Source organism: Kogia breviceps, chromosome 15 (genome assembly GCF_026419965.1).
Source record: "Kogia breviceps isolate mKogBre1 chromosome 15, mKogBre1 haplotype 1, whole genome shotgun sequence".
In the NCBI taxonomy this organism is placed as follows: domain Eukaryota; kingdom Metazoa; phylum Chordata; class Mammalia; order Artiodactyla; family Physeteridae; genus Kogia; species Kogia breviceps.
The window spans coordinates 68,100,137-68,126,887 of record NC_081324.1 but is presented as its reverse complement, the minus strand read 5'-3'; the positions used below and the strand labels follow the sequence as shown (position 1 = coordinate 68,126,887).

The following is a 26,751-nucleotide window of genomic DNA, read 5'->3' as shown; positions in this document are numbered from 1 at the left end:
CTGGGATTCAACATAGGGTTTAAATCATATATATTTTTCCTATCCTGATGGTAGCCTGATAACTGCCCATTAAATCACTAGGTAGACAGACTTTGGGAATTGTATTGTGGAAAATGTATCTGGGAATATTTCTAGGTCCTGTACAGGTCATGCCTCTAAATCAACTGAAATCTTCAAATAACGTTACATACAGCATGCGAGTATGAGAGCCTATGGAATTTGAGGGATAAATATCGAAGTTTTGAATATATATGCCATCAAGTCAATCAGTCTTTATACCAACCTTTCTAAATTCCAAACATAATAAACAATAATAGTTTTATGAGAGAAAACTCAAGCTTGCTTTTATTAGCAATGGGGAGTATTGAACTTTCACCCAGACATGGTCTTTGTCCTCAGATCTTCCTACCATGGGGATGACCTCCAGGCCTTCATGCAGCAGCAGGTCCTGCAGAAAACAGTTGGTCTGCACACCATTTGCTCAGAGATTCTCACCCAAGATTTGTATACCCTAATGTGATTCCATATATCTCAAGAGAATTTCAATGAAATTAGCATCTCCAGTTTTTTTTTAAAATAAATTTATTTTATTTATTTCTTTTTGGCTGCATTGGGTCTTTTATTGCTGGGCGCGGGCTTTCTCTAGTTGAGGCGAGCGGGGGCTACTCTGTTGCTGTGCGCGGGCTTCTCATTGCAGTGGCTTCTCATGTTGTGGAGCACGGGCTCTAGACGCATGGGCTCGGTAGTTGTGGCTCATGGGTTCTAGAGCGCAGACTCAGTAGTTGTGGCACACGGGCTTATTTACTCTGTGGCATGAGGATTCTTAATCACTGTACCACCAGGGAAGCCTGCATCTCCAGTTTTTAAAAATAAATGCCATATGCCATATTTTGGAGGGTTTTGGTGCTGGAGAAAAAGGTAAGGAATTGCCAACTTAGAAAAGTAAAATTAATCCTGAGTGCTTTGATGCCAGTCTTGGAAGTTTTTATTAAGGAGATTTCTTCTGTATTTACTAAGTTTTTATCAGGCTTGTGTCTAACTTAATGGCTGTTTTCATTCAATCCCCAAAGCAAAAGATTTGCAGTTTTCTGATGGAGAGGAAGGTCAAGCAGGGATGAATGGAATGGGTTCCAACTGGAGAAGACAGGGAGGAAATAAAAGTGCTTTCACAGCTTCTTATTCCTCTTTTCTCAAAACACCTTCTCCCTTACCTTCCAAGACCCACATGCTTCCTTAGCTTTTCTCCCACCTCCCAGGCTGCACATCATTGCTGGGCCCTTCTCTTCCCAGGCCTGAAACATTGCAGGGTCCAGGGCTCAGCCCCAGATGTCTTCTCTCTCCACACAAGTGCTGTTACCTCCACACCCTGGATCTAGCCTTGGCTTCTTTCCTCAACTCTAGGCTCATGTAGCCATCTGCTTACTCTGTATCTCCATCCAATTTTCCTATCCAAAACCAAAGCCTTGATTCCACCCCAAGATATTCTGTGCCTATTGGGTCCTCCCCATCATAGTAAATGGCAGCACCACTCATCCAGCTGCTTGGTGTTGTACCTAACTCCTCTTTCTCTGGGACCCCAGCGAATACTTTTGGTTCTACCTTCAAAATATATCTGGAATCTGGCCACTTCTTCCTATCCTTCAGCTACCAGCCTGGCCCAAGCCATCCTTTCCAGCTCATCCTTCTGCAGTAGGCACCTAACTGGTCTCCCTGCTGAGTGCTTAGCTGTCACTACACAGCTCTTCCTTCACCCAGCAGCTAATAGTTCTACTAAAAGATAAGTCAGATCGTGTCATTTCTCTGCTCAAAGCCCTCCAATGACGTCCTGTCACTCTTAGAACAAAAGCCAAAATCTAATTTATACAACCCTCAAGACTTTACATGTCCTGGCCTTGCCTGCCTCCTCCTCCTCTTCATTTCCCACCCCCCTCCCCTGCACTCATCCTACCTAGTCGGATCAGAGGAGCTGCCTCACAGTTCCCCAAACCTTCCCCAGCACATTGCTGCTTGCAGGGGGTTTGCACTGGCTGTGCCCTCTGCCTGGAATGCCCTTCCCACATCCTTTCCGTTGTTCGCTTCCTCCCCTTGTCCACATCTCCCCTCGTCCTCCCCTTGTCTCCTCTCCAGAACTTTCCTGACCCACCTCTTCTAAAAGAGAACCCCTACCCTTCCATCTCAGTCCCCTAACTCCATTTTCCCTTGTAGCACTTCTCACTGGCTGGTGTTAATTTTGATTGGTGTATTATGAGCGTGAAGCCCTGTGAGCATGCGTGCTCTAGGAACACAGAGTGTTCACCACTGCTGTCTCAGTGCTGTGAACAGTGCCAGACACATAGTAAGTGTTGAGTAAATATTTGTTGAATTAATGAATAATATCGTAGACATTAGATTTATCACCTTTGCTTGTTCTCTTTCACTGAATGCATAAATATTACAACCAGCCATGTGATATTTTATTTTTTATTGGTTTAAGCCACTCCTTGCTTGTCTAGCCAAAGCTTAGGCTAGTTTCATAGTGGTAGGAAACAAGGGAGTCAGGGTCCTTATTACCTAGTGCACACCCCAGTATTCTGATGAAATCAGGATGCACACATAACTTTAATCCAGAACGTTCAAGTTTGTTTTTTTTCCCCCCCACAATTGACATGCACTGGACAAGTCTGTTAAAAAAAATAATTGCCAAATCTGGTAACACTGCCTCCATTTCCCTAGCGTAGCTAAGAACAAGACTGGGTCTAGGAGGAATAGACTAAAGCAAACAGGCCTGCTCTTACCCATTCCCTCTCTCAGATGCCACCTCATTCCATTCCTGAGAGCTGACGCTTGTGTAGATGGCTACCACATTATTTTGTGTTACAAATCAAGTCATCTGAGTCTCTGAGAACACCGACCCCACTGCCCTGCAGGTTGTTGTCTATTGCTAAGTCTTTCCAGTGGTCGGCCAGCATTTCTGGCTCCCGAGCCACTCCTCAACCACTTGTGATAGGAGAAAAAGATGTATTAACACATAGCAATGAAGATTCTAGCAATTGGCAAAAATTGGCTTGATGTTCTTAGAATCATCACCTGGGCAACTGTCTAGAAATATAGGTTCCCAGGTCCCACTCTAACCTTGGGATTGGGTAGGGCTCTGGTGTGGTACACGCACACGCACACACATACACACACACACACACACACACACACACGGGTCTCTCTCTCCCTCTTTCTCTCTAGCAGATCATATATATTCCTAGTGATAACAAGTGCTATGGAGCAAGCAAATGAAGGGCAGAAAAACAGGAGTGGAGATGGTGGGGAAGGGTTTTCTGAGGAGGTAATATTTAGTCTGTGATGGGAAGTATTAGGGAAAGAACGTTTTGGGCAGGAAATAGCGTGGTGTGTTTACAGAATTAAAAGCAGACGAGTGTGGCTGGAGCACAGCACGTGGTGAGGGGAAGAGCTTGGGCCGGTGGAGGGAGAGCCTGGGGCCACATCGAGGGGGCTTCACAGACAAGGATGACGGCTTTGGGTTTTGTTCCCAGTGCTCACGTTTTCCTGGGAACTTTGAGCCCTGTGCAGAGAATGCGTTGTGGGAGCACGAAAGTCGAAGCTGTGAGACCTGAACAGGACCATATTGTCCTCGGATGGTGAACAGGAAGAAGGTGGCAGCACCCAAGATGGAGAGGAGAGGGGGGTTTCAGGGAACATATTTGAAGAAAGTCAACAGGACTTGCTGATGAGCAGAAAGGGAGTAAGGAAGAGCATGGGGAAAGCACGGATGATGCCGAAGGGTTCTCTCGGAGGCAGTATAGGGTGTGATCGAGTGCCCCAGGTGCCACATCTGTGAAATGGAAGTATTAAAGGACCTCCCCACTGTGTTGGTGGTGAGTTGATGTAAACCACTTAGCGCAGAGCTTGGCACATGGTAGAACACTCGGTAAACATCAGCGGTGATGCAGACTGTGGTGATTTGTCCAAGGTTGCACAACTGGTCAGCGGCAGGTCCAGGACAAGAAGCCTGGGCTTAGACTCTTGGTTCAGTGTATTTTCTGCTACACCGGGCTGCCTCCTTCAATTACCTTTGAACTTTTTTATTTATGCAGACTCTTGGTGGAGGGCTCGGTTGTCTTGGAACATGATGAGTTGCACTTCTCGTAACATGTAAATGTCACACCAGGCACGATAAAGTGCTAGGGTGTCCTTTGCAGCCTGGGAGTCCAGGTTATTTTGGCTGTTCATAAAACCATGCTGTTCCAGATAAAACGCAGGGCCCAGATAGGGAGAGGAAGGGGGTACAGGAAGAGAGATGGTTAGCTGGTAGATTTCAAATAGTAAAAGGAATATCTTTCAGAATATAGATGTGCTTGTGTTGTGCACATGCTTAGGCCAGAGGAGGCACATGCACTGCAGCAGGAGCCGGCAGTAAGCGTCCTTCATACCAGAAGTTGTGGGTCAGCACATGCCAGGAGAGGGAAAGAAATAAAGCTAAGAATGTTAGTGTGACTCCCCCAGATTGTCAGGTTCCTAGTGATACATCTTTAAAAAGTGTTTGAAGTGCTTCTATCTGTCAGTTTCAACTAAGCTAATTTAAAAAAATTGCTCTTTGTACTGTGCCTTTCTCATGAACCTCTGTGAATTTAATGCATGCAACATGTGGGGGGAAATCCTCTCAGCTAAAGTTCCCATCCCCCCCAAAGTCTGAGAGGCAGATTTGATTTGATTTGATTTGATTTGGCTGCATTGGGTCTTCGTTGCTATGCGCGGGTTTTCTCTAGTTGTGGTGAGCAGGGGCTGCTCTTCGTTGCGGTGCGCGGGCTTCTCATTGCGGTGACTTCCCTTGTTGCAGAGCACGAGCTTTAGGCATGCGGGCTTCAGTAGTTGCAGCATGTGGACTCAGTAGTTGCAGCGCGCGGGCTCTAGAGCTCAGGCTCAGTAGTTGTGGCACATGGACTTAATTGCTCCGTGGCATGTGGGATCTTCCCGGACCAGGGCTTGAACCCGTGTCCCCTGCATTGGCAGGAGGATTCTTAACCACTGCACCACCAGGGAAGTCCCTGAGAGGCAGATTTTAAGAAGCACATTGCTACACCTGCAAGGATTTTGTCATTTTATTAAACAGACTTCAGACCATGTTGAATGTGTCCTGTAGGAACGAATTTCAGAAAGAGGTGAGAGAAAATGCCAACTCAGCCCCTGCTCCCTCCTGTTGACTGTCTGTTTTGTGGCACCTCTATCTCAAACAGCGTGGGGAGGACTGTTCTTCATTACCAGGGAATGTGAGTCATTCCCAGACTTGTGTGATTGGGATTCCAAAACGTTGCTGTATCTGATGGTCTTATTAAATCCAAGTGTCAGTGCAGCCTTTCAGACTGTAGGGGAGAGCTCAGTTACAGCTGGTGACCTGGTTCTAGTTACCACACAGAGATGCTGGCAAGAGCAGTGACCCCCTCCGAGCACCCAGAGTTCCTCACGGATGGCTGTTACCAACTCTTTCCATATTTGGGGGTTTCCCGGTTCACTCCATAGGCTTCATTACAGTTCAGCTCCCTGTTTATATCCTAGTTGGGATCTGTATACTTCAGGGGAAAATGTCCTAGTGTCTCTAGACAAGTGAGTGCCAAGATGAGCCTAGCATTTGGAGGGTACCTCGTTTCAGGTTTCCTCAGCCCTACCAATGTTAAATCCACTGTGTCCAGGATCTAGCAAGACACTATCCATTTCTAGCTTGGTCCAAACAAAACAAATACAACATCAAGCAGAGAGGGAGGAAGCTATAGATGTTGCCAGAAAATTAGTTTGCTCTGTCTTTTCTTTCTCCTAGAATGTTTCACAGCCAATGGTGCAGACTATAGGGGAACGCAGAACTGGACAGCACTGCAAGGCGGGAAGCCATGTCTGTTCTGGAACGAGACTTTCCAGCATCCATACAACACTCTGAAATACCCCAACGGGGAGGGGGGCCTGGGCGAGCATAACTACTGCAGGTAAGATGGGGTTGCACAGTACTTAAAATCTCTGGTCTCCTCTTCCCATTTCTTCTGTCCTTGCTCACAACAGGGAAAGCTTCTTTGTCTTCTTTTTTCCAACTCACAGGGCCTTTCTTGTTACTATTTTAAAAATCTTTCTTGCAAAACTGCATGCGCACACACACAATCTACCCACTCTTTTCAACTTGGGTTGCTTTGATACTGGTTTTCAGAGCTTTGCTTTCCTGTCTGATAGCTTCCATGTCTCTTTGGGAGGGTTTTCTTAGTTGGCCTGGAAGACAGTGCACAAACAGTGCGGCTTCTTAAGCTGCTGTGAATGTCATGGGCAAGCAGACCACCATGTGTGACCCAAACCTCTCTCTGCTTCTGAGCAAAGGAAGCTGCCCTGCATTGTACCACCACCTGCCAGCCCAGGACCACCTTGCTCTGGGAGCAGCTGTAGACATCAGATTTGTGCTGTTTCCTTCTTTTCAACAGACTAAGGTGTTCCTTTGCTCTTTCACCTCCTGTCTGACCCTCGCAGGGGCCGAGACCCATGGTGCTTCAAGCATGTACTTGTGATTGGGGAGATGGATCCATGCTTTGATCAGATTCTCAAAGTTGTCAGTGATCCAAAACAAGTTGAGAATCACTGGTCAGTAGTGACCAGAGCACCCTTGGTTATCACTATGTTTTAGCTATTTATACCCAGGATCCTGGTAACATGACTCATGGGTCAGCCATGTGTTGAATTTAATTATTAATAGGACAGGTGCAAAGGCAGCCTCTTGAGCCATTGGGACAGGGAAAAATGATCACCGAGCTACTCTTTGAGCTATACGCTGTGCCCCCAGTGCTACCAGAATGTTGGAATCTCAACCATGGCACTGTTGACCCAGCTGAGCCAACATATTTATACCTGCATTGCATGGGCCACAGTGTTTACCTACTGCCCTCTCCAGGTACCTTTGCTAGCACCCTAGGACCCTTGTGCTTATCTTGAAGTCTCAAGACCTGTAGTCCATGTTATCTTTATCCCTGTGCCTTCAGCTCTTTGCTTCACCTTGGTTCTAATGTGTACCAACTGGCCATTCCCCCATCATTGCTGTTGCACTATTTTTTAGTTTGTTATTTGATTGCTATATTTTATATGTTACATTGTATTATTTGTTTGTTATAAAAGTATTAAAAGTTTTTCCAAAATAAAATTCTCAAACACAACAGATATATATATTGTTTAAATAAAAGTCCCCATTTTACCTCCCAAATCCTCTCCAAAAAGGCCTACTTCCCAGAGGTAACAATTTGTATATATGCTATTTCACATTTCGCTATCATTTGTATTTTATTGTTAACATTACACATGCTCATTAAATAATTCTTTGATGTTTTATTTTCAGAGTTATACATGTTCATTAATTTTTTTCTTGCATAATTAAAAAAATTAACCCCACTCCACTTCTGGCTTATTTCCCTCCCCTAGTTTTCCTATTCATGGGAATAGTTGGCTTGGGTTGGGAAGAGTATTTAGGAAGAGAAACCAGTGTTTGTTTTTTATTTTTACATAGTTACTTATCTTATTGTTCTAAAGTGTCTCTTGGTATTAGGCTGTTGGTTGATTCTATTATATTATTCTGTTATTCTATTATTCTGTTGCCTTCTATCAAGCAAACCTTCTCAGACGTGCTCCTGACTTTAAGGTAAATTTTAAATTTCCAATGAGGTTTAATTTATCTGACAAAATCTTTTCTTATATATTAGTACCCAGTTCTACCACTAGGCTCTCAGAAATGCACCGGTAAATATCCATTAAGAAAACACTGACGAAGTGAGAGAGTGGCAGGGACATATATACACTACCAAATGTAAATTAGATAGCTAGTGGGAAGCTGCCGCATAGCACAGGGAGATCAGCTGGGTGCTTTGTGACCACCTAGAGGGGTGGGATAGGGAGGATGGGAGAGAGGGTGATGCAAGAGGGAAGAGATATGGGAACATATGTATATGTATAACTGATTCACTTTGTTGTAAAGGAAAAACTAACACACTATTGTAAAACAGTTATACTCCAATAAAGATGTTAAAACCACAAAAAAAAAAAAAAAAAAAGAAAAAAAGGAAACACTGAGAACCGGGGGACCACCTTCCTCCTGAGCCTTGGCTGGCTGCAGTCCTCTCCTTTGATTTAATGGAATGTACCAGACCTGAACTAACAATTTATCCTTCAAAAAGAGGGATACTGAAATTGTTGATTATTATAACATCAGAGAGCTGGGGCCTTTCGTTTTAGCACTGCAGCAGAGTCAAAGATGAATTTGCTTGTTCTTTTTTTAACCTATTCCGATGCTGTTCAAATGGTTTTGACGTTGATAACAAACAGTTGTTTTCGAAAGCCTTTACCAAATACTACATCAAAGCCGAACACTGAATAGAGGGAGGAAAATGACAGTGAAACTGTTTAAAGAAGGGCTTTGTACAAATTCTCCGACTTTGATTTCTCAGCTGACATCCGACACCATGTTTGTCTTATGCGATGTTTCCAGACCCATCCCAGTTGAGATGTCAGCGAGATGGCTAGTGATGGGAACGCATTTCTCTGGCTCCACGTATCTGGACTGGGGGGAGGAAGAGAGGCCGGGACAGCAGGGTTGGCACTGGTACCTGCCTTTGGGCACAAAAAATAAAAGGACCCTTTGTGCTTCAGGGCAGCTTATCTTCTGGGCCACACAATAGGCTGATCCCTCCCAGGCCTGATAGGGGCTGCTCCAGAGCTCTGGCTGCAGGGTCTTTATGCCCATTTCCGGCCTAACCGGAGTGTCAGGTTTCCAGTGTTCTGAGTCCAAATAAAAGGAGCTTGAAAAGCAGTGAAGAGAGGCAAGGCTTTTCTGTGTGTCCAGTAACCCCTGCCATCTTTTGCTCTGTTTCAGCAGCACTGCCCATTATTGTTGTGGCATCTCTGAGTTGAAAAGACCTTAAAGGCATTTATTCCAAGCCACTCATTTAGAAATGTGGAGTAAGTCTTTTGCAATTATTATTGCCATATCAGAAGTTGGTACCAGGATTATAGGACTTTATGTTCTGAGTGAAACTCTTTGGCATAGTTTTTTTCAGAATTCTCTGAGAAGTTAGTGTTTTGACATGGAAATAGGACCCATTTCTATCAAACATGAGTTGATTGGCCTGATCCTGGTGAAGGCTTGTCAGTGCAGTCTACATGATGTGAATTTTACTTTATTGCTTAAAAATTACACAATGTTCATTGTGAAGAAATGAGAAAATAAAGAGAATTGGAAAAGAAAAAAAGTAAAATTACCAGTAGTGGGGCTTCCCTGGTGGCGCAGTGGTTGGGAGTCCGCCTGCCGATGCAGGGGACACGGGTTCGTGCCCTGGTCCGGGAAGATCCCACATGCCGCGTAGCGGCTGGGCTCGTGAGCCATGGCCGCTGAGCCTGCGTGTCCGGAGCCTGTGCTCCGCAATGGGAGAGGCCACAACAGTGAGAGGCCCGCATACCGCAAAAAAAAAATTACCAGTAGTCCCATCATCCAGTGATAAATACCTTCAAGAGTCTGGTGCGGGGCTTCCCTGGTGGTGCAGTGGTTGAGAGTCTGCCTGCCAATGCAGGGGACACAGGTTCGTGTCCCGGTCTGGGAAGATCCCACATGCCGCGGAGCGGCTGGGCCCGTGAGCCATGGCCGCTGAGCCTGCGCGTCCAGAGCTCTGTAACGGGAAAGGCCACAACAGTGAGAGGCCCGCGTACTGCAAAAAAAAAAAAAAAAAAAAAAAAGAGTGGTGCGTATCCTTCCCTAAATATATCTTTTCAAAAATGGGATCGTTGTCATCCATCATGTTTTAGAGCTGCCTTTTAAAAAAAACCTAACAAGACATTGTGAAGATCTTTCCATATTAATAAATGTGTCTCTACACCACATTTTTACCAGCTGCCTAGCATTCCCTTATATGGACATATTTGTTTAACCAATCCTTAATTGTTGTTTCTAACTTTTTTGCATTATGAAAATGCTGTGGTGAACATCTTTGTAAGTAAATATTTCCTTAGAATATAGCACTAAAGGAGAAATTGCCAAGTACAGGGGGTTTGCGTATCTTTAGGGCCTTTGACTCTAATCATCAAGTTTCTATCCTGACCGTTTGCTCCATTCACATTATTATTATTATTATTTTAAAAATTTATTTATTTATTTTGGCTGCGTTGGGTCTTTGTTGCTACACGCGGGCTTTCTCTAGTTGCGGCGAGCAGGGGCTGCTCTTCATTGCAGTGCGCGGGCTTCTCATAGCAGTGGCTTCTCTTGTTGCGGAGCATAGGTTCTAGGTGTGCGGGCTTCAGTAGTTGTGGCATGTGGCTCAGTAGTTGTGGCACATGGGCTTAGTTGCTGCATGGCATGTGGGATCTTCCCGGACCGGGGCTCAAACCTGTGTCCCCTGCATTGACAGGTGGATCCTTTTTTTAAATTTAATTTATTTATTTTTATACAGCAGGTTCTTATTAGTTATCTATTTTATACATATTAGTGTATATATATCAACCCCAATCTCCCAATTCATCCCACCACCACCACGCACCACCCCCACACTTTCCCCCCTTGGTGTCCATATGTTTGTTCTCTAAATCTGTGTCTCAATTTCTGCCTTGCAAACCAGTTCATCTGTACCATTTTTCTAGATTCCACATATATGCATTAATATACGTTATTTGTTTTTCTCTTTCTGAATTAACTTCACCTGTATGACAGTCTCTAGGTCCATCCACATCTCTACAAATGACCCAGTTTCATTCCTTTTAATGGCTGAGTAATATTCCATTGTATATATGTACCACATCTTCTTTATCCATTTGTCTGTCGATGGGCATTTAGGTTGTTTCCATGACCTGGCTATTGTAAATAGTGCTGCAGTGAACCTTGGGGTGCATGTGTCTTTCTGAATTATGGTTTTCTCTGGGTATATGCCCAGTAGTGGGATTGCTGGCTCATATGATAATTCTATTTTTAGTTTTTTAAGGAACCTCCATACTGTTCTCCATAGTGGTTGTATCAATTTACATTCCCATCAACAGTGCAGGAGGGTTCCTTTTCTCCACAGCAGGTGGATTCTTAACCACTTTGCCACCAGGGAAGTCCCTGCTCCATTCACATTCTTATCCGTAGTTTTGCGAGCACCTGTGTTCTCCCAGCCATGGGACCACCGTGTTCATGGTTAAGGTGCCAGTGCTGTTTGGCATCATCTGTTCAGTGGTTAGTTGTCCCGGTTACACTGTAGTGAATTTGTGTAAACATATTTCACCTTTGCTCACTCCCTACCCCCGCTCTCAAACTCTGAAGTTTCTGTTGGAGTGGATAGCTTTGTTCTTGTAGTATTACCACTTTTTTCTTCATAAGAGGTGGCATTAAGATATATACAAATTATTAGAAACAACACAGAAGCTGAAGTGTTTTTTTGTTTGTTTTTGGTGAGGGGCGTTTGGTAAAACTGAAAAGCAATGAGCCAGTTGACTTAAAACAATGGGAGTGTTACCAGGTGTGTCCTTTTCCCTCCACAGAAACCCAGACGGCGATGTGAGCCCCTGGTGCTACGTGGCAGAGCACGAGGACGGTGTCTACTGGAAGTACTGTGAGATTCCTGCCTGCCAGAGTAAGGCTCTAATGCACCCATGGCAGGTTTCGGGACCCTGAGCGCTAGGCGTGCAGAGTGGAGGCCACTGCCGGGGGGCAGGTAGTGCAGGCAGGTGGATTTCCTGAAGCAGGTGAAAGGAGGAGCCACCTGGGCTGAGGATTTTCACTTCTCTTATGGAGGCTTTTCAGAAACGGGACTCTCAGTTTCTCTCAGGACCCCATTCCATTGATGGATAAGCCCAACCACAATTTCTGCTTCTGCTTGATTTCCTCATGCTGATTCTTTCATGGATAGAGATGGCACCAGCTCAGTAGCAGTCCAGAAAAAAACAAAAGTACCTTGCACTTTGTGGAATTAATTTTTTAGAATGAGGGAATTCCCTGGTAGTCCAGTGGTTAGGGCTCAGCACTCTCACTGCTGGGGCCCAAGTTCAGTCCCTAGTCGGGAAACTAAGATCTCTCAGGCCACATGGTGCCTCCCCCCAAAAATTTATTTTTAGAATGAATGAATAGCCCTTTATAGACAGTAAAACTAAGTTATGATACTGCTTACTGTTTAGATTTGATGTGATTTGTCTCCTGAAAAATGGTGTTCAGTAAATATCTAATTAGAAACCCTCCAAAGCCAATGTGATAGTCCCTTTCCTCACATTAGCATACATATGTTCTATTGTTATTTTATGATAACTCACAACTTGTCACTCTCTACTACTGGAAAACCCACTTTCTTCTGTCTTTTAGCACAAGACCTGTTTTCTAACTGGTTCATTCATTCATTCCTGCATTCAGTGTTTATTATCTATAAGGTACAAAGGCAGAAAGATACCCTGACCCTCAGGGGATATGTGATGTGGCAGGGGATCTTAGAAAGATACTTTAAAACAAGGTGGAAACTGTTGTGGGAAGATTTAGAGTACAGGAACCAAAATCAAACATGGTACTGTAAGGTGTTTACTAATGCAGTGTTTATAATATCTTCTTAAATATGCCAAAGGAACAAGGTTTTTCAGTTCCTAGAGCTGAAGAAAAGGACAGCTCATTCATAATAATTCTACCTGTTTTTTTTTTCTTTTTCCTTATGATTTAAACCTACCCCTCGCCCTGCCTCCTCTCCCACTCCTTAGGGCAGGAGGGTGTGTGTGGAGAGGGTATGGAGATCCACGTGGGACCCGCGACCCTCTCCCTCCTGCCCACCACAGCGGTCTGAATTCTGCTGCCTCAAGGGGACCAGTGCTCACCTTTCATGAACTAAACATCCACATGTCACCACTGTCTGGCAGTCAGGCCCTCACTTTGCTATCCTTCCAACCTGATATGCCTTGATTCAGTCCCCCAAATTGAGAAAACAGTAGAGACCAGAGGAATAGGCTTTTGCCCAGGCTGCTTAATCAAATTTTTAAAGTGAAAAACATCTCATTCGGCTCTAGTTATGTAAAAAAGGAAGGGGCAGGAGGAGAGGAAAGCAGATTTTCCTCGGTCCATTTGTTCTACACAAAGATAGTCTTTTAGTACCAGCCTATGTCATTCTCTCAGGAATGGCGAAGAGGGGATTTCAATCCGGTCGCTTTTATTTGGAAAGATAATCCTCAACTCGCATTTATAAAATATAATTTGGGCCAATGGGAGTGGACTCATGTGGTCACTGAGACTAAGTTCCAGAGGAGAGAATTATAGCAAAACAGTATGAACCACCTAATTCCCCTCTAATTTGTAATATTTGTCAGACGTGCCTCACTGTCCCCAAAACGAAAAATTAAATACCATTTTTCTTAAGGCCCTTTGGTAACCCTCTCAAAGCTTCTAAAGCCAGCCTTGAAATGGTCGGGGTAGGGAGACATACAGAAGTTGGGAATGAGAACTGGGAAGCCCCTGGTTTGGGGGTGTGGGAGGAATGAGCAGCGTCTGGCTTTGGTTCTTTGGAAAACCCTTCTGTTCACCCTGTGGGCACCAGTGCTTCCCATGAAGCTGAGCCTCAGACCTTGAGTCTGGAAGGACATTGTGCTTCTAATGTGTCAGATTAACATAGTTGAGAAAAACTCCTGTGCTGTTTGCAGCAAGAGACCTTGGTAATTGCCTGGTGGACTCAACTGAGATCCAGCCTGCCTATTTTAGTCCAGTTTTGCCCTATTTCTGGATGTGGAGTCATCATTTTCATGAATAATGCTAACCCTCTGTGTGAAGCCTGCTATTCATGATTAGCATTGAACTTGTCATACAGGAAAAGGCCTGTGACATGATCAGATTCCTGGAAAGTTCATATCTGAATATAACAGACCCAGCAGGAGCCAGGGGGAGTGAATGTTTAGGGACAAAGCTGAGCGTGGTTGAATGGTGGGCCATTGTGTGGAGACCGGAATCTCTGTTACATAGAGAGCTAAAAGGAGCAGGGAGGCAGAGACAAGCCTGATTCAGAAGGGCGCAAAGAGAGATTTGAACTGTGCTCTTGATCTACAGAACACGGATCAGAACTTACTGTTAAAAGGAGAACAACTCCGAGGTAATTGAATTTGCTGTTTAAACTGCTTCTGCCAGTATGTTTCTCAGAAACCTCGTTCTTATTGCAGAGAGAAGAAATACAGATTTTCAAAAGGAATTTCCAACAGCATCAAGTTTACCACTCCTCTGTGTCCTGCCTTCTAAATCTCTTAAGTCCTATTGGTTTGGCTACTGAGGGAGAAATCATTTGGCTTAATGTCCACCCCTTGCGCATCTGTCTGTTGTTAAATAATCATCCTCACCAGTCCAATTCCTCTTTATTTTATTGCTTTTGAGAGATATGCTGTGTAGTACTCAGCATGGCTTTTGTTTTGTTCTCTTTTACTTATAGATTCTTATAAAAGTTTTGTACAGTTTTTTAAAGTAAGTAATCTAGTTGAGGGGGAGCAGAACCTGCAAATGGCACTTAAAAGCAAATATTTTTTTCACATATCTGATTAGAGCCTGAGGCCGCAGGCGTGAGATAGTTATCATGTTGGCTCCGAGAGCTATTTTTGGTTTGCTGTTAAATATTCACCTGATTTCAACAAACTCAACTATAAAAATTCATATTTGAAATAGGGAAATTTAAATACAGGCTGAGTATTAGATTATATTAAGAAATCACTCTTAATTTTATTAGGGACAGTAATGGCATGGTCGTTTACATATACAGAGAGTCCTTCCCACCCCCCCCACCCCCCGTATGTGGGCCTCTCACTGTTGTGGCCTCTCCCGTTGCGGAGCACAGGCTCTGGACGCGCAGGCTCAGCGGCCATGGCTCACAGGCCTAGCCGCTCCACGGCATGTGGGATCTTCCTGGACCGGGGCACAAACCCATATCCCCCTGCATCGGCAGGCGGACTCTCAACCACTGCGCCATCAGGGGAGCCGGAGAGTTCTTTTGAATTACAGATACATACTGAAATATTTGTAGTTGAAGTTATATCTGGGATTTGTTTTAAAGTGATCTAGCCTTCCAAAGAGTGAGTTGGGAGGGGGGAGGGAAATAGATGAAATAAGAATTTTTTTTTAAAAGTGGCTATTTGTTGATGCTGGGTAAGGGCCTCATATTCTTTCCTGCTTTTGTGTATACTTAAAAGTTTCAATTATAAAAATAATTTTTGTAATATTAAAAAATTTTATAACATTTAAAAAATTTAAAAGTGAATGTGTAAATACAAAGTATCTGGATTCAAATGTGTAGCATGACTAAGCTAAATTGTAGTACTTTTTAAATATAGCTCACAGGTATTTGAGTTATTAAGGTTAGTTATTAAAGTTTTAGTTATTAAACTTATTAAAACTATTAGTTATTTAAAGTTATTAAAACTATTAGTTATTAGAGTTAGTTATTTTAAATTAGTTATTAGAGTTTAAAATCACAAGGACTTTAGAAGTCATTAGCTGTGACAAATGACATTATTTAAGCTCTAACCATATACCAGACCTTGTACAAAGTAGGGGACACAGGGTGGCATGGTCTGCAGCCTGTGGGGAGCCCCTAGTTTAGGACTGAAGGCTGACATATAAACAGATCAGCAAACGTGAGATACTCTGTAATAAGTGAGGTGAGCAAAAGGATGGGAGCGCTGAAGGGGGGAATCTGCCCTGGCATGGTGGGTGGCAGGGCTGCTCTTTGTCAGAGGGCTTCCGGAAGAAGTGGGGTCTTAGTTCAGGGCTTCTCCCACTGTAAGGTACATACCATCACCAAGGATCTTATTAAAGTGCAGATTCTGATTCAGTAGTTCTGGGACAGACCTGGAACTCTGCATTTCTAACACACCCCTGGGGTGCTGGCACTGCAGGACCACACTTGAAGGAGCCAGGTTCTAGATGTTAGGGTTGGGCAAAGGGAACAGTTTACATGCATACATACACACACACACACACACACACGCACACGTGAATTCCCAAGCAAAATCAGTGTTGCTGAGATATCAGTTTTAAGAAGGAAGGACAGGAGATGAGGTCTAAGAAGAACTAGATGGGGCCAGATAATGTTCTGAATACAGACTTGACCCAAGAAGATAGTGATGAGGCTGAGGGGAGTGTGGAGGGTCAGAAGGAAACATTTCTACATAACTTCTTAAGCCTCTGTATTAGGGATATGGGGTGAGGTTTCTCCCTCCTAATCTGTGAGAAGTTCTCTAGTGATTTTATCATATTCTCCCAGACCAGCCCTAAGAGGGTGCCAGCAATAGCACCTCTGCCATATGGGACCTTTGGTCAGTCTCAGCCGGTGACCTCACTGACTCAATTTCCTTTTATTTAAATGATACCCTGACTTTGTTAAAACAGATTTGTTGTTCCTTAAAAAGTGCAACCCCCAAAACAGGATTTGAAACCTTCCGATTATGATCCCTAATAAGAGTTTTTCTTTTTTTTTTTTTTTTTTTTTTTTGTAGTACACAGGCCTCTCACTGTTGTGGCCTCTCCCATTGCGGAGCACAGGCTCCGGATGCGCAGGCTCAGCGGCCATGGCTCACGGGCCCAGCCGCTCCGAGGCATGTGGGATCTTCCCAGACCGGGGCACGAACCTGTGTCCCCTGCATCGGCAGGCGGATTCTCAACCACTGCGCCACCAGGGAAGCCCCCCTAATAAGAGTTTTTCAAGTTCAGACTTTGAGTTTTTAAAATTCAGACTTTGAGTAAAAAGCCAAGGGCACTTTAGCAGTGGTGGTCAAAGCAGTCTGTCAATTATAGAAAATGTTTTGTTCTTGTCAGCACTTTCTGCATTTTAATGTCAGCACTGATTTTTAAACATTTTAGCTTTTATTTCAGTTATTATTGAGTACCTAGTACGTGTACAGCACTTATATTCACATTATCTTATTAACCTTTTCAACAATTCTATGAAACAGGTGGTATGTCCTCTCCCGCTCTGCCCCCCTTAGTCAGATGAGAAAATGAAGCTGGAGTGCTTAAGTGATTTGATGAGGATTACCCTCTGAGTCAAATAGGATTTGAATCTACGACTCCTAATGGCAAGACCAGTGCCCTTTCTGTCCAGTACTTGAGAATAGCCCCATTTCCTTTATTTCCTTAAAAGCAGGAGCCTTGAGATGGGTCCAGGCTACTGTTGAGGTCATTCTTGAGAATTTTTCTTTGTGGATTGTTTGGGAATTAGAGTTTGAAATTCTGATAGTATGCTGAATTATTAGGATTGCCTAATAGAAACCAAAGGATTAACTCAGTGGCGACAGAGGGTCTGCAGTTCAAGCTGTTAGCTCCAAGTCATTTTCTTTTCTTCGAGTTTGGGAAATCCCAAGCCCCGGGAGTAAGCAGGCTGCGATGGTATCCAGGAAGCATTTGTTGCAGGCAAAGCCGGCTCTGGAGACTGTTGGGCCCATCTCCGCGGGTGTTCCTGGCTCAGCTGTTCTCAGCTGGGAAGGGGCTCCCCAGAAGTGGACCTTTTGTTTGAAACCCTGCATTAGCAGCCTTGTCCAGACCTCAGGGTCTCTCCCAGCACCGTGTTTCCATTGCACTGGCTGAACCTCACCTTGAAAAAGACACATCTCAGCACATCACTAACACTTTACAGCTAAAATGAAACCTTAAACTTTAGCTGGTAGCCAAAGAAAAGATGAACATTAATAATATGAATTATGCCGACTCATTTTTTACCTTTTCTCTCTTTCCACTACAATTATTTAATGTTTCTGTCTAATTGAACCCTTTTAGACTACCCAAATTAGCATGGTCAGAAGAATCCTGTTTTTGATTGTTTATTCTTGCGTGACATGAGCAGTTTTGTTTTCCCAACTGGACTAAGCTGTTCAAATATCAGCACAGGGGTAGCTCTGGAATCTCTGTGAAGGAGAGACTTAAGGTGGAGGGGTACTCGAAGGTTTCTCTGAAAGCTGTGTTTGCTCAGCCGGCCCCCTCATTTTACTTGGACTGTATGTTTATTTACAGAGGTGTACTGATGGAATTTATTGGGGCTTTCCCTCCTCGAGCCATATATTTTAATAATCTTCCACAACATCTAGCACTGTGGAGGCTGTAACAGGTGCTCACCAAATATTCTTGCTGATGTGATGTCATATCTCTCCCAAAAAGAGAGACAACACAGTCTAGTGGAAAGAATGTGGCCTCCAGAGTCATACCGGCTTAGGTTGTAATCATTACTTGCTTAATAGCTCACGGCCAAATGACTCTCCTCTGAGCCTTGGTTTCCACATCTCTACCTTTCACGGTTATTTTGAAGATTAGATGAGTAAAATACACATGACTCTGGGTCCAGGACCTAGCAGAGGGAAGGCATGAAAGTAACAGCGTGGATTGTGGTGGCCTGTGCTTTCTCCAAGGCATAAACTACCATTGGCATGCTCCTGTCATCTAATTCCTAAACAGGTTATTCCTAACCTGCATTTTATTTCTGTCTGTTCCTGCTTTATATGATTGGCCCCGGGGCCCCGGAGCTGTGCCTCAGCTGCTCGGAAGCCATTCCCCTGGGGCCTGATGTGACACTGCACTCAGGGAGCACAGGAGGCCCCACATTCGTTCTGACAGTGCAGTTTTATGGTTTCAGATCTGGCATATACTCGATTACTCATTGTTTTTGGCAGTGGATATTATTTAATTTTTCACTAAAAAAAATACAGACTTTCTGAATCAAATGAACATTTTCCTCAGCGACAGTTATATATATCACATTTCCAAAATGTTCTAAAGCAAACTTGTGTAAAGCATACTAATAACTTAAAAAGGGAAAATCATTCAGATCAATAAGGACAATTGTACTGGAAATCTTTACACCAGCACTTGCCTGTAAGGAGTATACATAAATATAAGAAATAGTCCCTACCCTCAATCTTATGATGTAATTAGGAATCTGAGTTATAAACACAGGAGAAAATTGGAGACCAGCCCACCAATTATATAAATAAGATTGAATTGTGAGGTAGAGAGCTGTGAGTTTTTGAAGATGAGAGGGCTCCATGAGGGTTGGGGAGCTGGAGGCATCATTATGGAGTAAGGCTGGTGGGGCTGGATGGGTCAGGGCACAGCAGGTCAGGGAACAGCTGGACAGAAACTTGGAGGAAGGACACGGATGGCCATGCATGCTGGTGGGAGCCAAGATGCCTGAGGAAAGGAGCAGACAGAGAGGAACCGGGTCAGAACCTTGAAAGCCAGGGCTGATTAGTTGGCAGCTGACACGGTGAAAGCCCTCATTCAGGAAGATGAGCCCAGTGTCCCTTAGAGGATAGATCGGGGGAGGGACGTTTGGGGAGGAGAGAATGGGTGTAGATTTCTAAACGTTGGGGAGGAGGGCCTGGGCGGTGGTGGCAGCAGTGAGATTGTGCAGGAAGGGTTAATCCAAGTTGCGTTTAGGAAGAAGTCAGAACTTGACAAGTGGAATATATAAGGGATGAAACATCAGGAAGAGTAAAAGATGCCTCTGTGGTTCTTTGCCTGGGATATTTGTGGTGTCCCAGAAAAAAAGTTCAAGTCAAACTGAGCTCTTCTTCCCAGAGACACAGCTGTATCATTCCTCTTGAACTTGGACTGAACTTTTGTCGAGTAAGGTGTTTCAGTTGTCTGTTACTGCATCAGAAACCACCCCAAACCCCAGTGACTTAAAACAACAACAACTAGGGCTTCCCTGGTGGCGCAGTGGTTGAGGGTCCGCCTGACGATGCAGGGGATACGGGTTCGTGCCCCGGTCCGGGAGGATCCCACGTGCCGCGGAGCGGCTGGGCCCGTGGGCCATGGCCGCTGAGCCTGCGCGTCCGGAGCCTGTGCCCCGCAACGGGAGGGGCCACAACAGTGAGAGGCCCGCATACCACAAAAAAAAACCACACACACACAAAAAAAAAAAAAAAAAAAAAAAAAAAAAAAAAAAAAAAAAAAACAACAACAACTTGTCATTTCTCCTGACTCTGGGGGTTGGCTGAGTTTCAGCTCGGCCGTGCTTCTACTGCTCTTATCTGGGCTCAGTTGGGTGGCTGCATCCACCTGGGGGCTCTCCTGGAGCTGGGGCATCCAAGACAGCTTCAGGCCTCTACCTGGGCAACCTCTCTTTCCAACAGCATACTTAGACCTCTTATAGGGTGGCCGGCTTCCAAGAGAAACTTCTAGTCCTCTTAAGAAGTGAACTCAGAAGTCCACCATATTCTGTTAATCAAAGCAAGTCACAAGGTCAGTCCAGATTCAAGAGGAGAAGAAATTTGATTTCAAGTTTAAAGTGGGGAGTCACACACATGAATGACATGAGTGGGGAGGGGAGAAATGATTAGACCCTCCTTTGGAGACTGTCTACCGCATTATATCACCAGAAATTAAGTTTCAAAGAAGGAACTCCTGCCAGAGGAGAACTATCTCTGTGATACATCAGGGTTATATGGGGGTCAGGATCCTTAGGAACTCAAGACTACCTTCCCCTAAAGGTAAAATTTCAAAGGGGAAGAAAATGTGGTGTTTACTTATTTATTTGGGTGAGTCGATGATGAGACTCAGAGACATAAGTAGGGCTGCTTGAAGAATCAGAGTGACTGAAAATGAGAATTGATGTTTAGAAATAAAGTTAGAGAGGTAGAGGGATTCCCTGGTGGTCCAGTGGTTAAGACTCCATGCTTCCACTGCAGGGGGCACAGGTTCAATCCCTGGTGGGGGAACTAAGATCCCGCATGCCACACAGCATGGCCAAAAAAAGAAAAAAAAAAACTTAAAAAAAAAAGAAGTTACAGAGGTAGAAAGGGGCCATATTATGATAGGACTTGGACCAAATTTGTAGCTGTCAGGTTTGGAACGGAAGTTATAGATGGACAGGATGGGGTACATTGTGCTCATAGTCATGGGCTGAGAGTGTGGGATAATCCACGCTTAACCTACTGATGCTCTGAAGGAGGTATTTGAATTGACTGGTCCTCTGATAGGACACCAGTGGTATCATCTCATGTGTACTTAGTCCTTATTCCCACGGAAGGGAGAATTCAGCTACTGAGGCACCAATGTGGAGTCCCTGAGGCAGAAGATAGTCTCTGCTACACAAGGTTAAATGACATTTAAAATAAGCAGTCACCACTCCCCCTTCTGTAGCAGGAAATAAATTGCTTGTTCTTGAGAACTTTCCCATCAAGAATTTAATAGAAGCAGGTATACTTATATCATTTTGATGTTTTTGTCAATGTTTCCAAACAATGTACTTTGAAATCAGATCCCTTCTTATTCATTTTTATATAATTCTCCTGATGCTCTTCATCACACATCAGTGATCGGAAATAAGATGCAATTCCCCAGTCGCTGCCTGCAAGACCTGAGTAGGATCTTACTGTAACTTGAAGGGAGTTTTGCCTTAACTCATGGATCGTGCAAGAATGAACTGCTGTTGGGTTTGACTGATTGTATATGGGTTGTGGTATGGTGTATCTGAAGGCTATTGAATGCAGCTTACAATGCTTAATAAAAATATTTATTCTTGTAGTATAAAAAAATAAAATAAGCAGTCACTGCATGTTTTCTGAAGAACCAGATTTTTATTTGTAAGAAAAAGTAAGAGGAGTTCTGTAGAGCCAGGGAAGGGTTTTCTAAAATGTAGAACTTTGCTTCTGGTTTCTTAAACAAATATCTCAGATTTGGTCAGAGCACTGGAATAGAAAACACAGTAATGGGTCAGGACTTCTTCTTCTTCTTTTTTTTCGGTACGCGGGCCTCTCACTGTTGTGGCCTCTCCCTTTGCGGAGCACAGGCTCCGGACGTGCAGGCTCAGCGGCCATGGCTCACGGGCCCAGCCGCTCCGCGGCATGTGGGATCTTCCCGGACCGGGGCACAAACCCATGATTCCTGCATCGGAAGGCGGATTCTCAACCACTGCGCCACCAGGGAAGCCCAGGACTTCTTAAGCGAATTACCATCTGAAGATTTTTATTCAGATTGAGCTTTTACAATAAAAGCCATGTTTTCTGTGTTTGTCAGGAATTGTTAGATTGTGAGGACTATGAGGAATAGAACTCACTCAAGCTAACTTGAGCAAAAGAGATTTATGTATTGGAAGGACACTGGGAGTATATTGCAGAAGCCAATACCTGTGTCCCAAGAACCTGGGAAGGAAGTACCCATTCTTGCCATTTTTCTTTGGGGCTACATGGCCTCCCGTCTCTGCTTCTCTCTCAGTATGGTGTCCATTCTTCTTCCTCTGTGGACCGACAGAATCAGCTCACTCATCCACTCACATGCTCCAAACGTGGCTGGTTGCCTTAATCCCTACTTGACTGAACCCTACAAGTCCAGTGCCTGTAATTCACTTACTGGAATCCTAACCTTCCACCTTCCTGGGAGAGAGGATCTGGTGGCCCCAGTGGGAGTCAGCTGTGGCCAGAGGATGGGTGGGGTTCTTTGGCCTGTCCCCACCCACCAGCAGTTACGGTAGCAGGTAGCAGGTCCTCTGAGACAGTGGTTCTCAGAAAATGGCTGTTGGCTGTGGAGGCCCGCATGGAGGTGTGTTTAGCACCTTCACAGTGAGGCCACAGTTATATCCAAATGTAATGGCTATTTAGGAAGCCTGCCTGGTTGCTTCCCAACAGTTCCTTGTGGTAGTAACAGAACAGTAGTTCCTGGATTAATCCGAAGAGAGAACCATCTTCCCTCATCCACCTCTAAAACTTTTATCTCTGTCAGGAACTCTGAACATCTGAAGAGGATGTTGGTAATTAACTATCACGTTTTAAAGCATCAAGTATGATAAACAAGGGGTCCATTTATATTTTAAGATGTTTTTTAAAAATGGAATGCGTTGGAGCCTCTTTGGTAGGAAAAAAATACATGACGAAGAAAAAAATGCATGACCAAGGACTTTAAAGTGGTCTTGAAAGTGAAAAGGAATCTGAGGACAAATATCCTTTTTCAAATTGACTTTTCCTCCCTGCTTCTGGGAAGAGCTAAGGGTGGGACACAGTCTGGAAATCCACTCAGTTGACCAGTCATGCTTTTGAAGACGACAATGACGTGTCTTCTCTGGCGAGACTTCGAGCCACACTTTCCAGTGCGAGTCAGAGGCAGTGACAGCCCTCAGAGGCCGGCCTTGTGGGACACAGGGCACTGAGGGACTGCTTGTTTGCAGATTCAGTCTTTATTCTCAGGAAGTCACTTTCATTTAGCTCCCAGACTGTCCCCATGAGGAAAGGGGGGGGGCAGGGACACCAAGAAAAATACCGTGGAGTGAGAATCTGCCACTCTAGAGCTGACCTCTGCTCTCCAGTTAGTTCCATCTTGTGTGTCCCCACACAAGGCCCTTAACCTTGCTGAACTGAGGCTTCTCAGTCACCTAGGAAGCACATCACCTGTCCCACCTTCTTGAAAGGGACCTGAGTTTCATGTGAAAGGCTCTCATGGCATTGCACTGTATCTAGCCAGATATAAGAGGTTAATATTTTAATATCTAGAATCAAACCCAGTTTTCCAAGGTGGCTGCCTTTGACTTTATCTTTTAATTCAATGCTATTTTACTCTTCTTTTTTTAAAAAAATGTATTTATTTTTGGCTGTGTTGGGTCTTCGTTGCTGCACACGGGCTTTCTCTAGTTGAGGCGAGCGGGGGCTACTCTTTGTTGCGGTGCGTGGGCTTTTCATTGTGGTGGCTTCTCTTGTTGCGGAGCATGGGCTCTAGGCACACCGGCTTCCGTAGTTGTGGTATGCAGGCTCAGTAGTTGTGGCTTGCGGGCTCCAGGGTTCAGGCTCAGTAGCTGTGGCACTGGGGCTTAGTTGCTCCATGGCATGTGGGATCTTCCCAAACTGGGGCTTGAACTTGTGTCCCCTGCATTGGCAGGCAGGTTCTTAACCACTGCGCCACCAGGGAAGTCCTATTTTACTCTTCTGTTAACCGAGCAGGTTATTTTTTTTAATTTTTATTATTTTTTTGCTGTACGCGGGCCTCTCACTGTTGTGGCCTCTCCCGTTGCGGAGCACAGGCTCCGGATGCACAGGCTCAGCGGCCATGGCTCACAGGCCCAGCCGCTCCGCGGCATGTGGGATCTTCCCAGACCGGGGCACGAACCCGTGTCCCCTGCATCGGTGGGGGGATTCTCAACCACTGCGCCACCAGGGAAGCCCCGAGCAGGTTATTCTTGTCGGTGTGGTAAATGATGAAAGCCTTGTTGTATATAATGATAACGAACACTGTTTATTCAGCACATACTATATTGCCAGGCCTTGTGGTGCTTACTTTATTTACATTATCTAATTTTAATTCTCACAAGAACCCTTTGAGGCCCATATTGTTCCTCATGCCACTGTGGACAAACCTCAGCTTAGAAAGTCCATGTTGGGGGGCCAGAGTTCAGCCTGGGGTCCTTCTGACTCGAAAGCCCACATTTGTGAATGCTGCAAAATGCTGGCTGCTTCTGGACAGGTGATGGTAGCACCAGTGCTCTTCAGAACATTGCCAAGAACTGGGAAGTGAGCAAGCAAAAAACAACCCCTGAGCTACAGTATGGACAGCCGAAAGTGGGAAGTGGTAAAGGCCTTCCCACTTTCAGAAACTATAATTTTCCACACAGTTCTAATAAGCTCGATAGTTTTCTTCTAAGCCTAAGAAGCAGAAAATTAAGAAGAGGATAAGCAAAGACCACAGGCACGAACGGTAGCAAGTAGACGCTAAGACTCCTTCCAGTTCTAATGTTCTGAGGGTTCAGCTGCCCCAACAGTAACCACGGAGACAGATTAACTATTAAAGTCAGACACAGGAACACAGAAAAGCACACCAGTCTGGGACCATTTGGTGACGTACATCTGGTGACCTCAAGCCACCAAGAAAAACTTAAAGTACGTAAGTTAAACTAAGTTTTTTTTTAAAAATAGCTAATGCATTTTAGAAAAGTTTCATCCAAAATGATAAAGATAGAATTTTAAGTTTTAAAGTTAACCTTTAATGGAGAACTTGGTTATCTGGAATGGTGTTTCTAGATAGTCAAAGAGGACAGAGAGGAGTCAAAACCAATGGGTACTGGCTATAAGTGGACGTCGTGATGCAGATCAGCGCTGCCTTTCAGTCTGCTCTGCTCTCTCGACTCCCTGCTGCCTAATAGGTACCTCTCTCTCTCCATGAGTTCAGCTGGCAATGTGGGACACATTTGTTCATTCAGCACACAGTTTTAGAGCACCTGCTGTATGGCTAGGACCATGCCAGGTCCTGAGAATACAAGTGGGCAGAAGGTACAGTCCTACCCTTAAGTTGTTCATGGTTAATTGGGGAGAGAGACACATAAACAAGTGTTTAGAATCAAGCTTAGCATAGGCTGCTGTAGTACTACACAGCAGGGGCATGTAACCTGTTTTGTGGGATGGGAGGATGATGGGAGGCCCATGGGGCTTCCCAAGGGAAATGATGCTCAGGCTGCCATCTTAAGCAGGGAAGAGCATTCTAAGCAGAAGAAACAGACTTTTGTAAGAAAGTCCAGAGGCCATAGAGCAATGTACAGGTGGGAAATTTGTAGATGCACTATAATTTATCTTGGCTTTCATATAGAATGTGAGCTGAGGGAGGGATAGAGAAGGGGGTCATGCTGAGGGGGTGGGGTAGGGGAACAGCACAGATCAGGCAGGGCCTTGTGTACCATGTGAGAGAGTTTGGACTTTATCCTGAAGGGCAGCCTGGGAGCTTTGAGGGTTTTAGGCAGGGCTCCTGCATATACCTCTGCAGCTCCTGCTGCTTTTCCCTCTCTTTCACTGGTCATACTTACTTCTTTGTGTTCCTGCAAAGGCTAAGGTTCTTGCCTTAGGCCTTTGCCCTTGGCCTTCCTCTGCCTGGAATGGACTGTAAAGATTACTCTGCTTGCAGTGTACTAACTAGATTAGAATAGGGTGAGCCTAGGAGCAGGGAAATGGAATAGGAGACCGATGGAATAGTCTGAGTGGGAGGGAACAGTGGCCTAAGCTGGGGAAATGGCAGGCTGGATAGAGATGTGGACAGGTGTCTGCAATATTTTAGGAGGTAGAATTGACAGTGTCTGGCAAGCGATTGACTTGGGTGTCAAAGATGATACCTAAGGCCATGGGTATTCAGAGGGGTGGAGCAGCAGCATGGTGTGGTCTGATTTCCAGTGATCCACCTCCCGGTGTGCTTTGGGACCTCACTGCCCGACTAGAACATGAGCTGCCTGGATTTGCTCACCGAATTATTGTGAATAAAGCTTATAGGTTCCAGCTGCATCAATGCAAACTATGACCCTGTTTATGTCTAAGCTTAACATTTATGATTATGTGCCTTGGGCTGTCTATAAATGAATACATAATATCATGCTTATTTGTGAGCATAATGGAATAAATGAGAGAGAAATCAGAGTAAATGACCAAGACGATCATGATCAAGTAGCTCTTATTAAAAACCATTAAACGCATGGCTCAGGTTTCCATATGTAAAGCCCCTTTAACAAACTTGGTTTATATGATATTCCTCCGACTAGAGATGCTTACTTAACTCACTGCATTTGTTTAAACTCTAAAATCCAGCCATTCCCAAGCTAGGCCCCCACTGAACACTGTGAACTCCTACTGCCTAGAGCTTTTCTGTTTACATTTGCTTCTATAGAGATTTGGTTTGTTTCCGAAAGATGCATTTTAACATTTGTGTGGTGAGCCACATTTGTTATATTTGAACCATGTGTGATGCAGAGGAGGAAGGTAACCACTTGGCTTAGGGGGGAAGGGTGACTCTTTGGGTTAACTTCCTGCCAATTTAAAATGAGGATGGTGACAGAA

The 26,751-nt window shown here is 44.6% G+C and overlaps 1 protein-coding gene across 2 annotated transcripts in view; it reads left to right on the top strand.

The window, feature by feature from the left end:
• The window catches only part of KREMEN1 (kringle containing transmembrane protein 1), a 65,911-nt gene that overhangs the window by 12,937 nt on the left and 26,223 nt on the right, over positions 1-26,751 (top strand). For both annotated transcript variants that reach the window (XM_059040232.2, XM_067015422.1), the window contains exons 2-3: positions 5,804-5,966; positions 11,506-11,597. In XM_059040232.2, the coding sequence (XP_058896215.2) occupies positions 5,804-5,966; positions 11,506-11,597 (255 nt within the window). The remainder of the gene's footprint in view (positions 1-5,803; positions 5,967-11,505; positions 11,598-26,751) is intronic.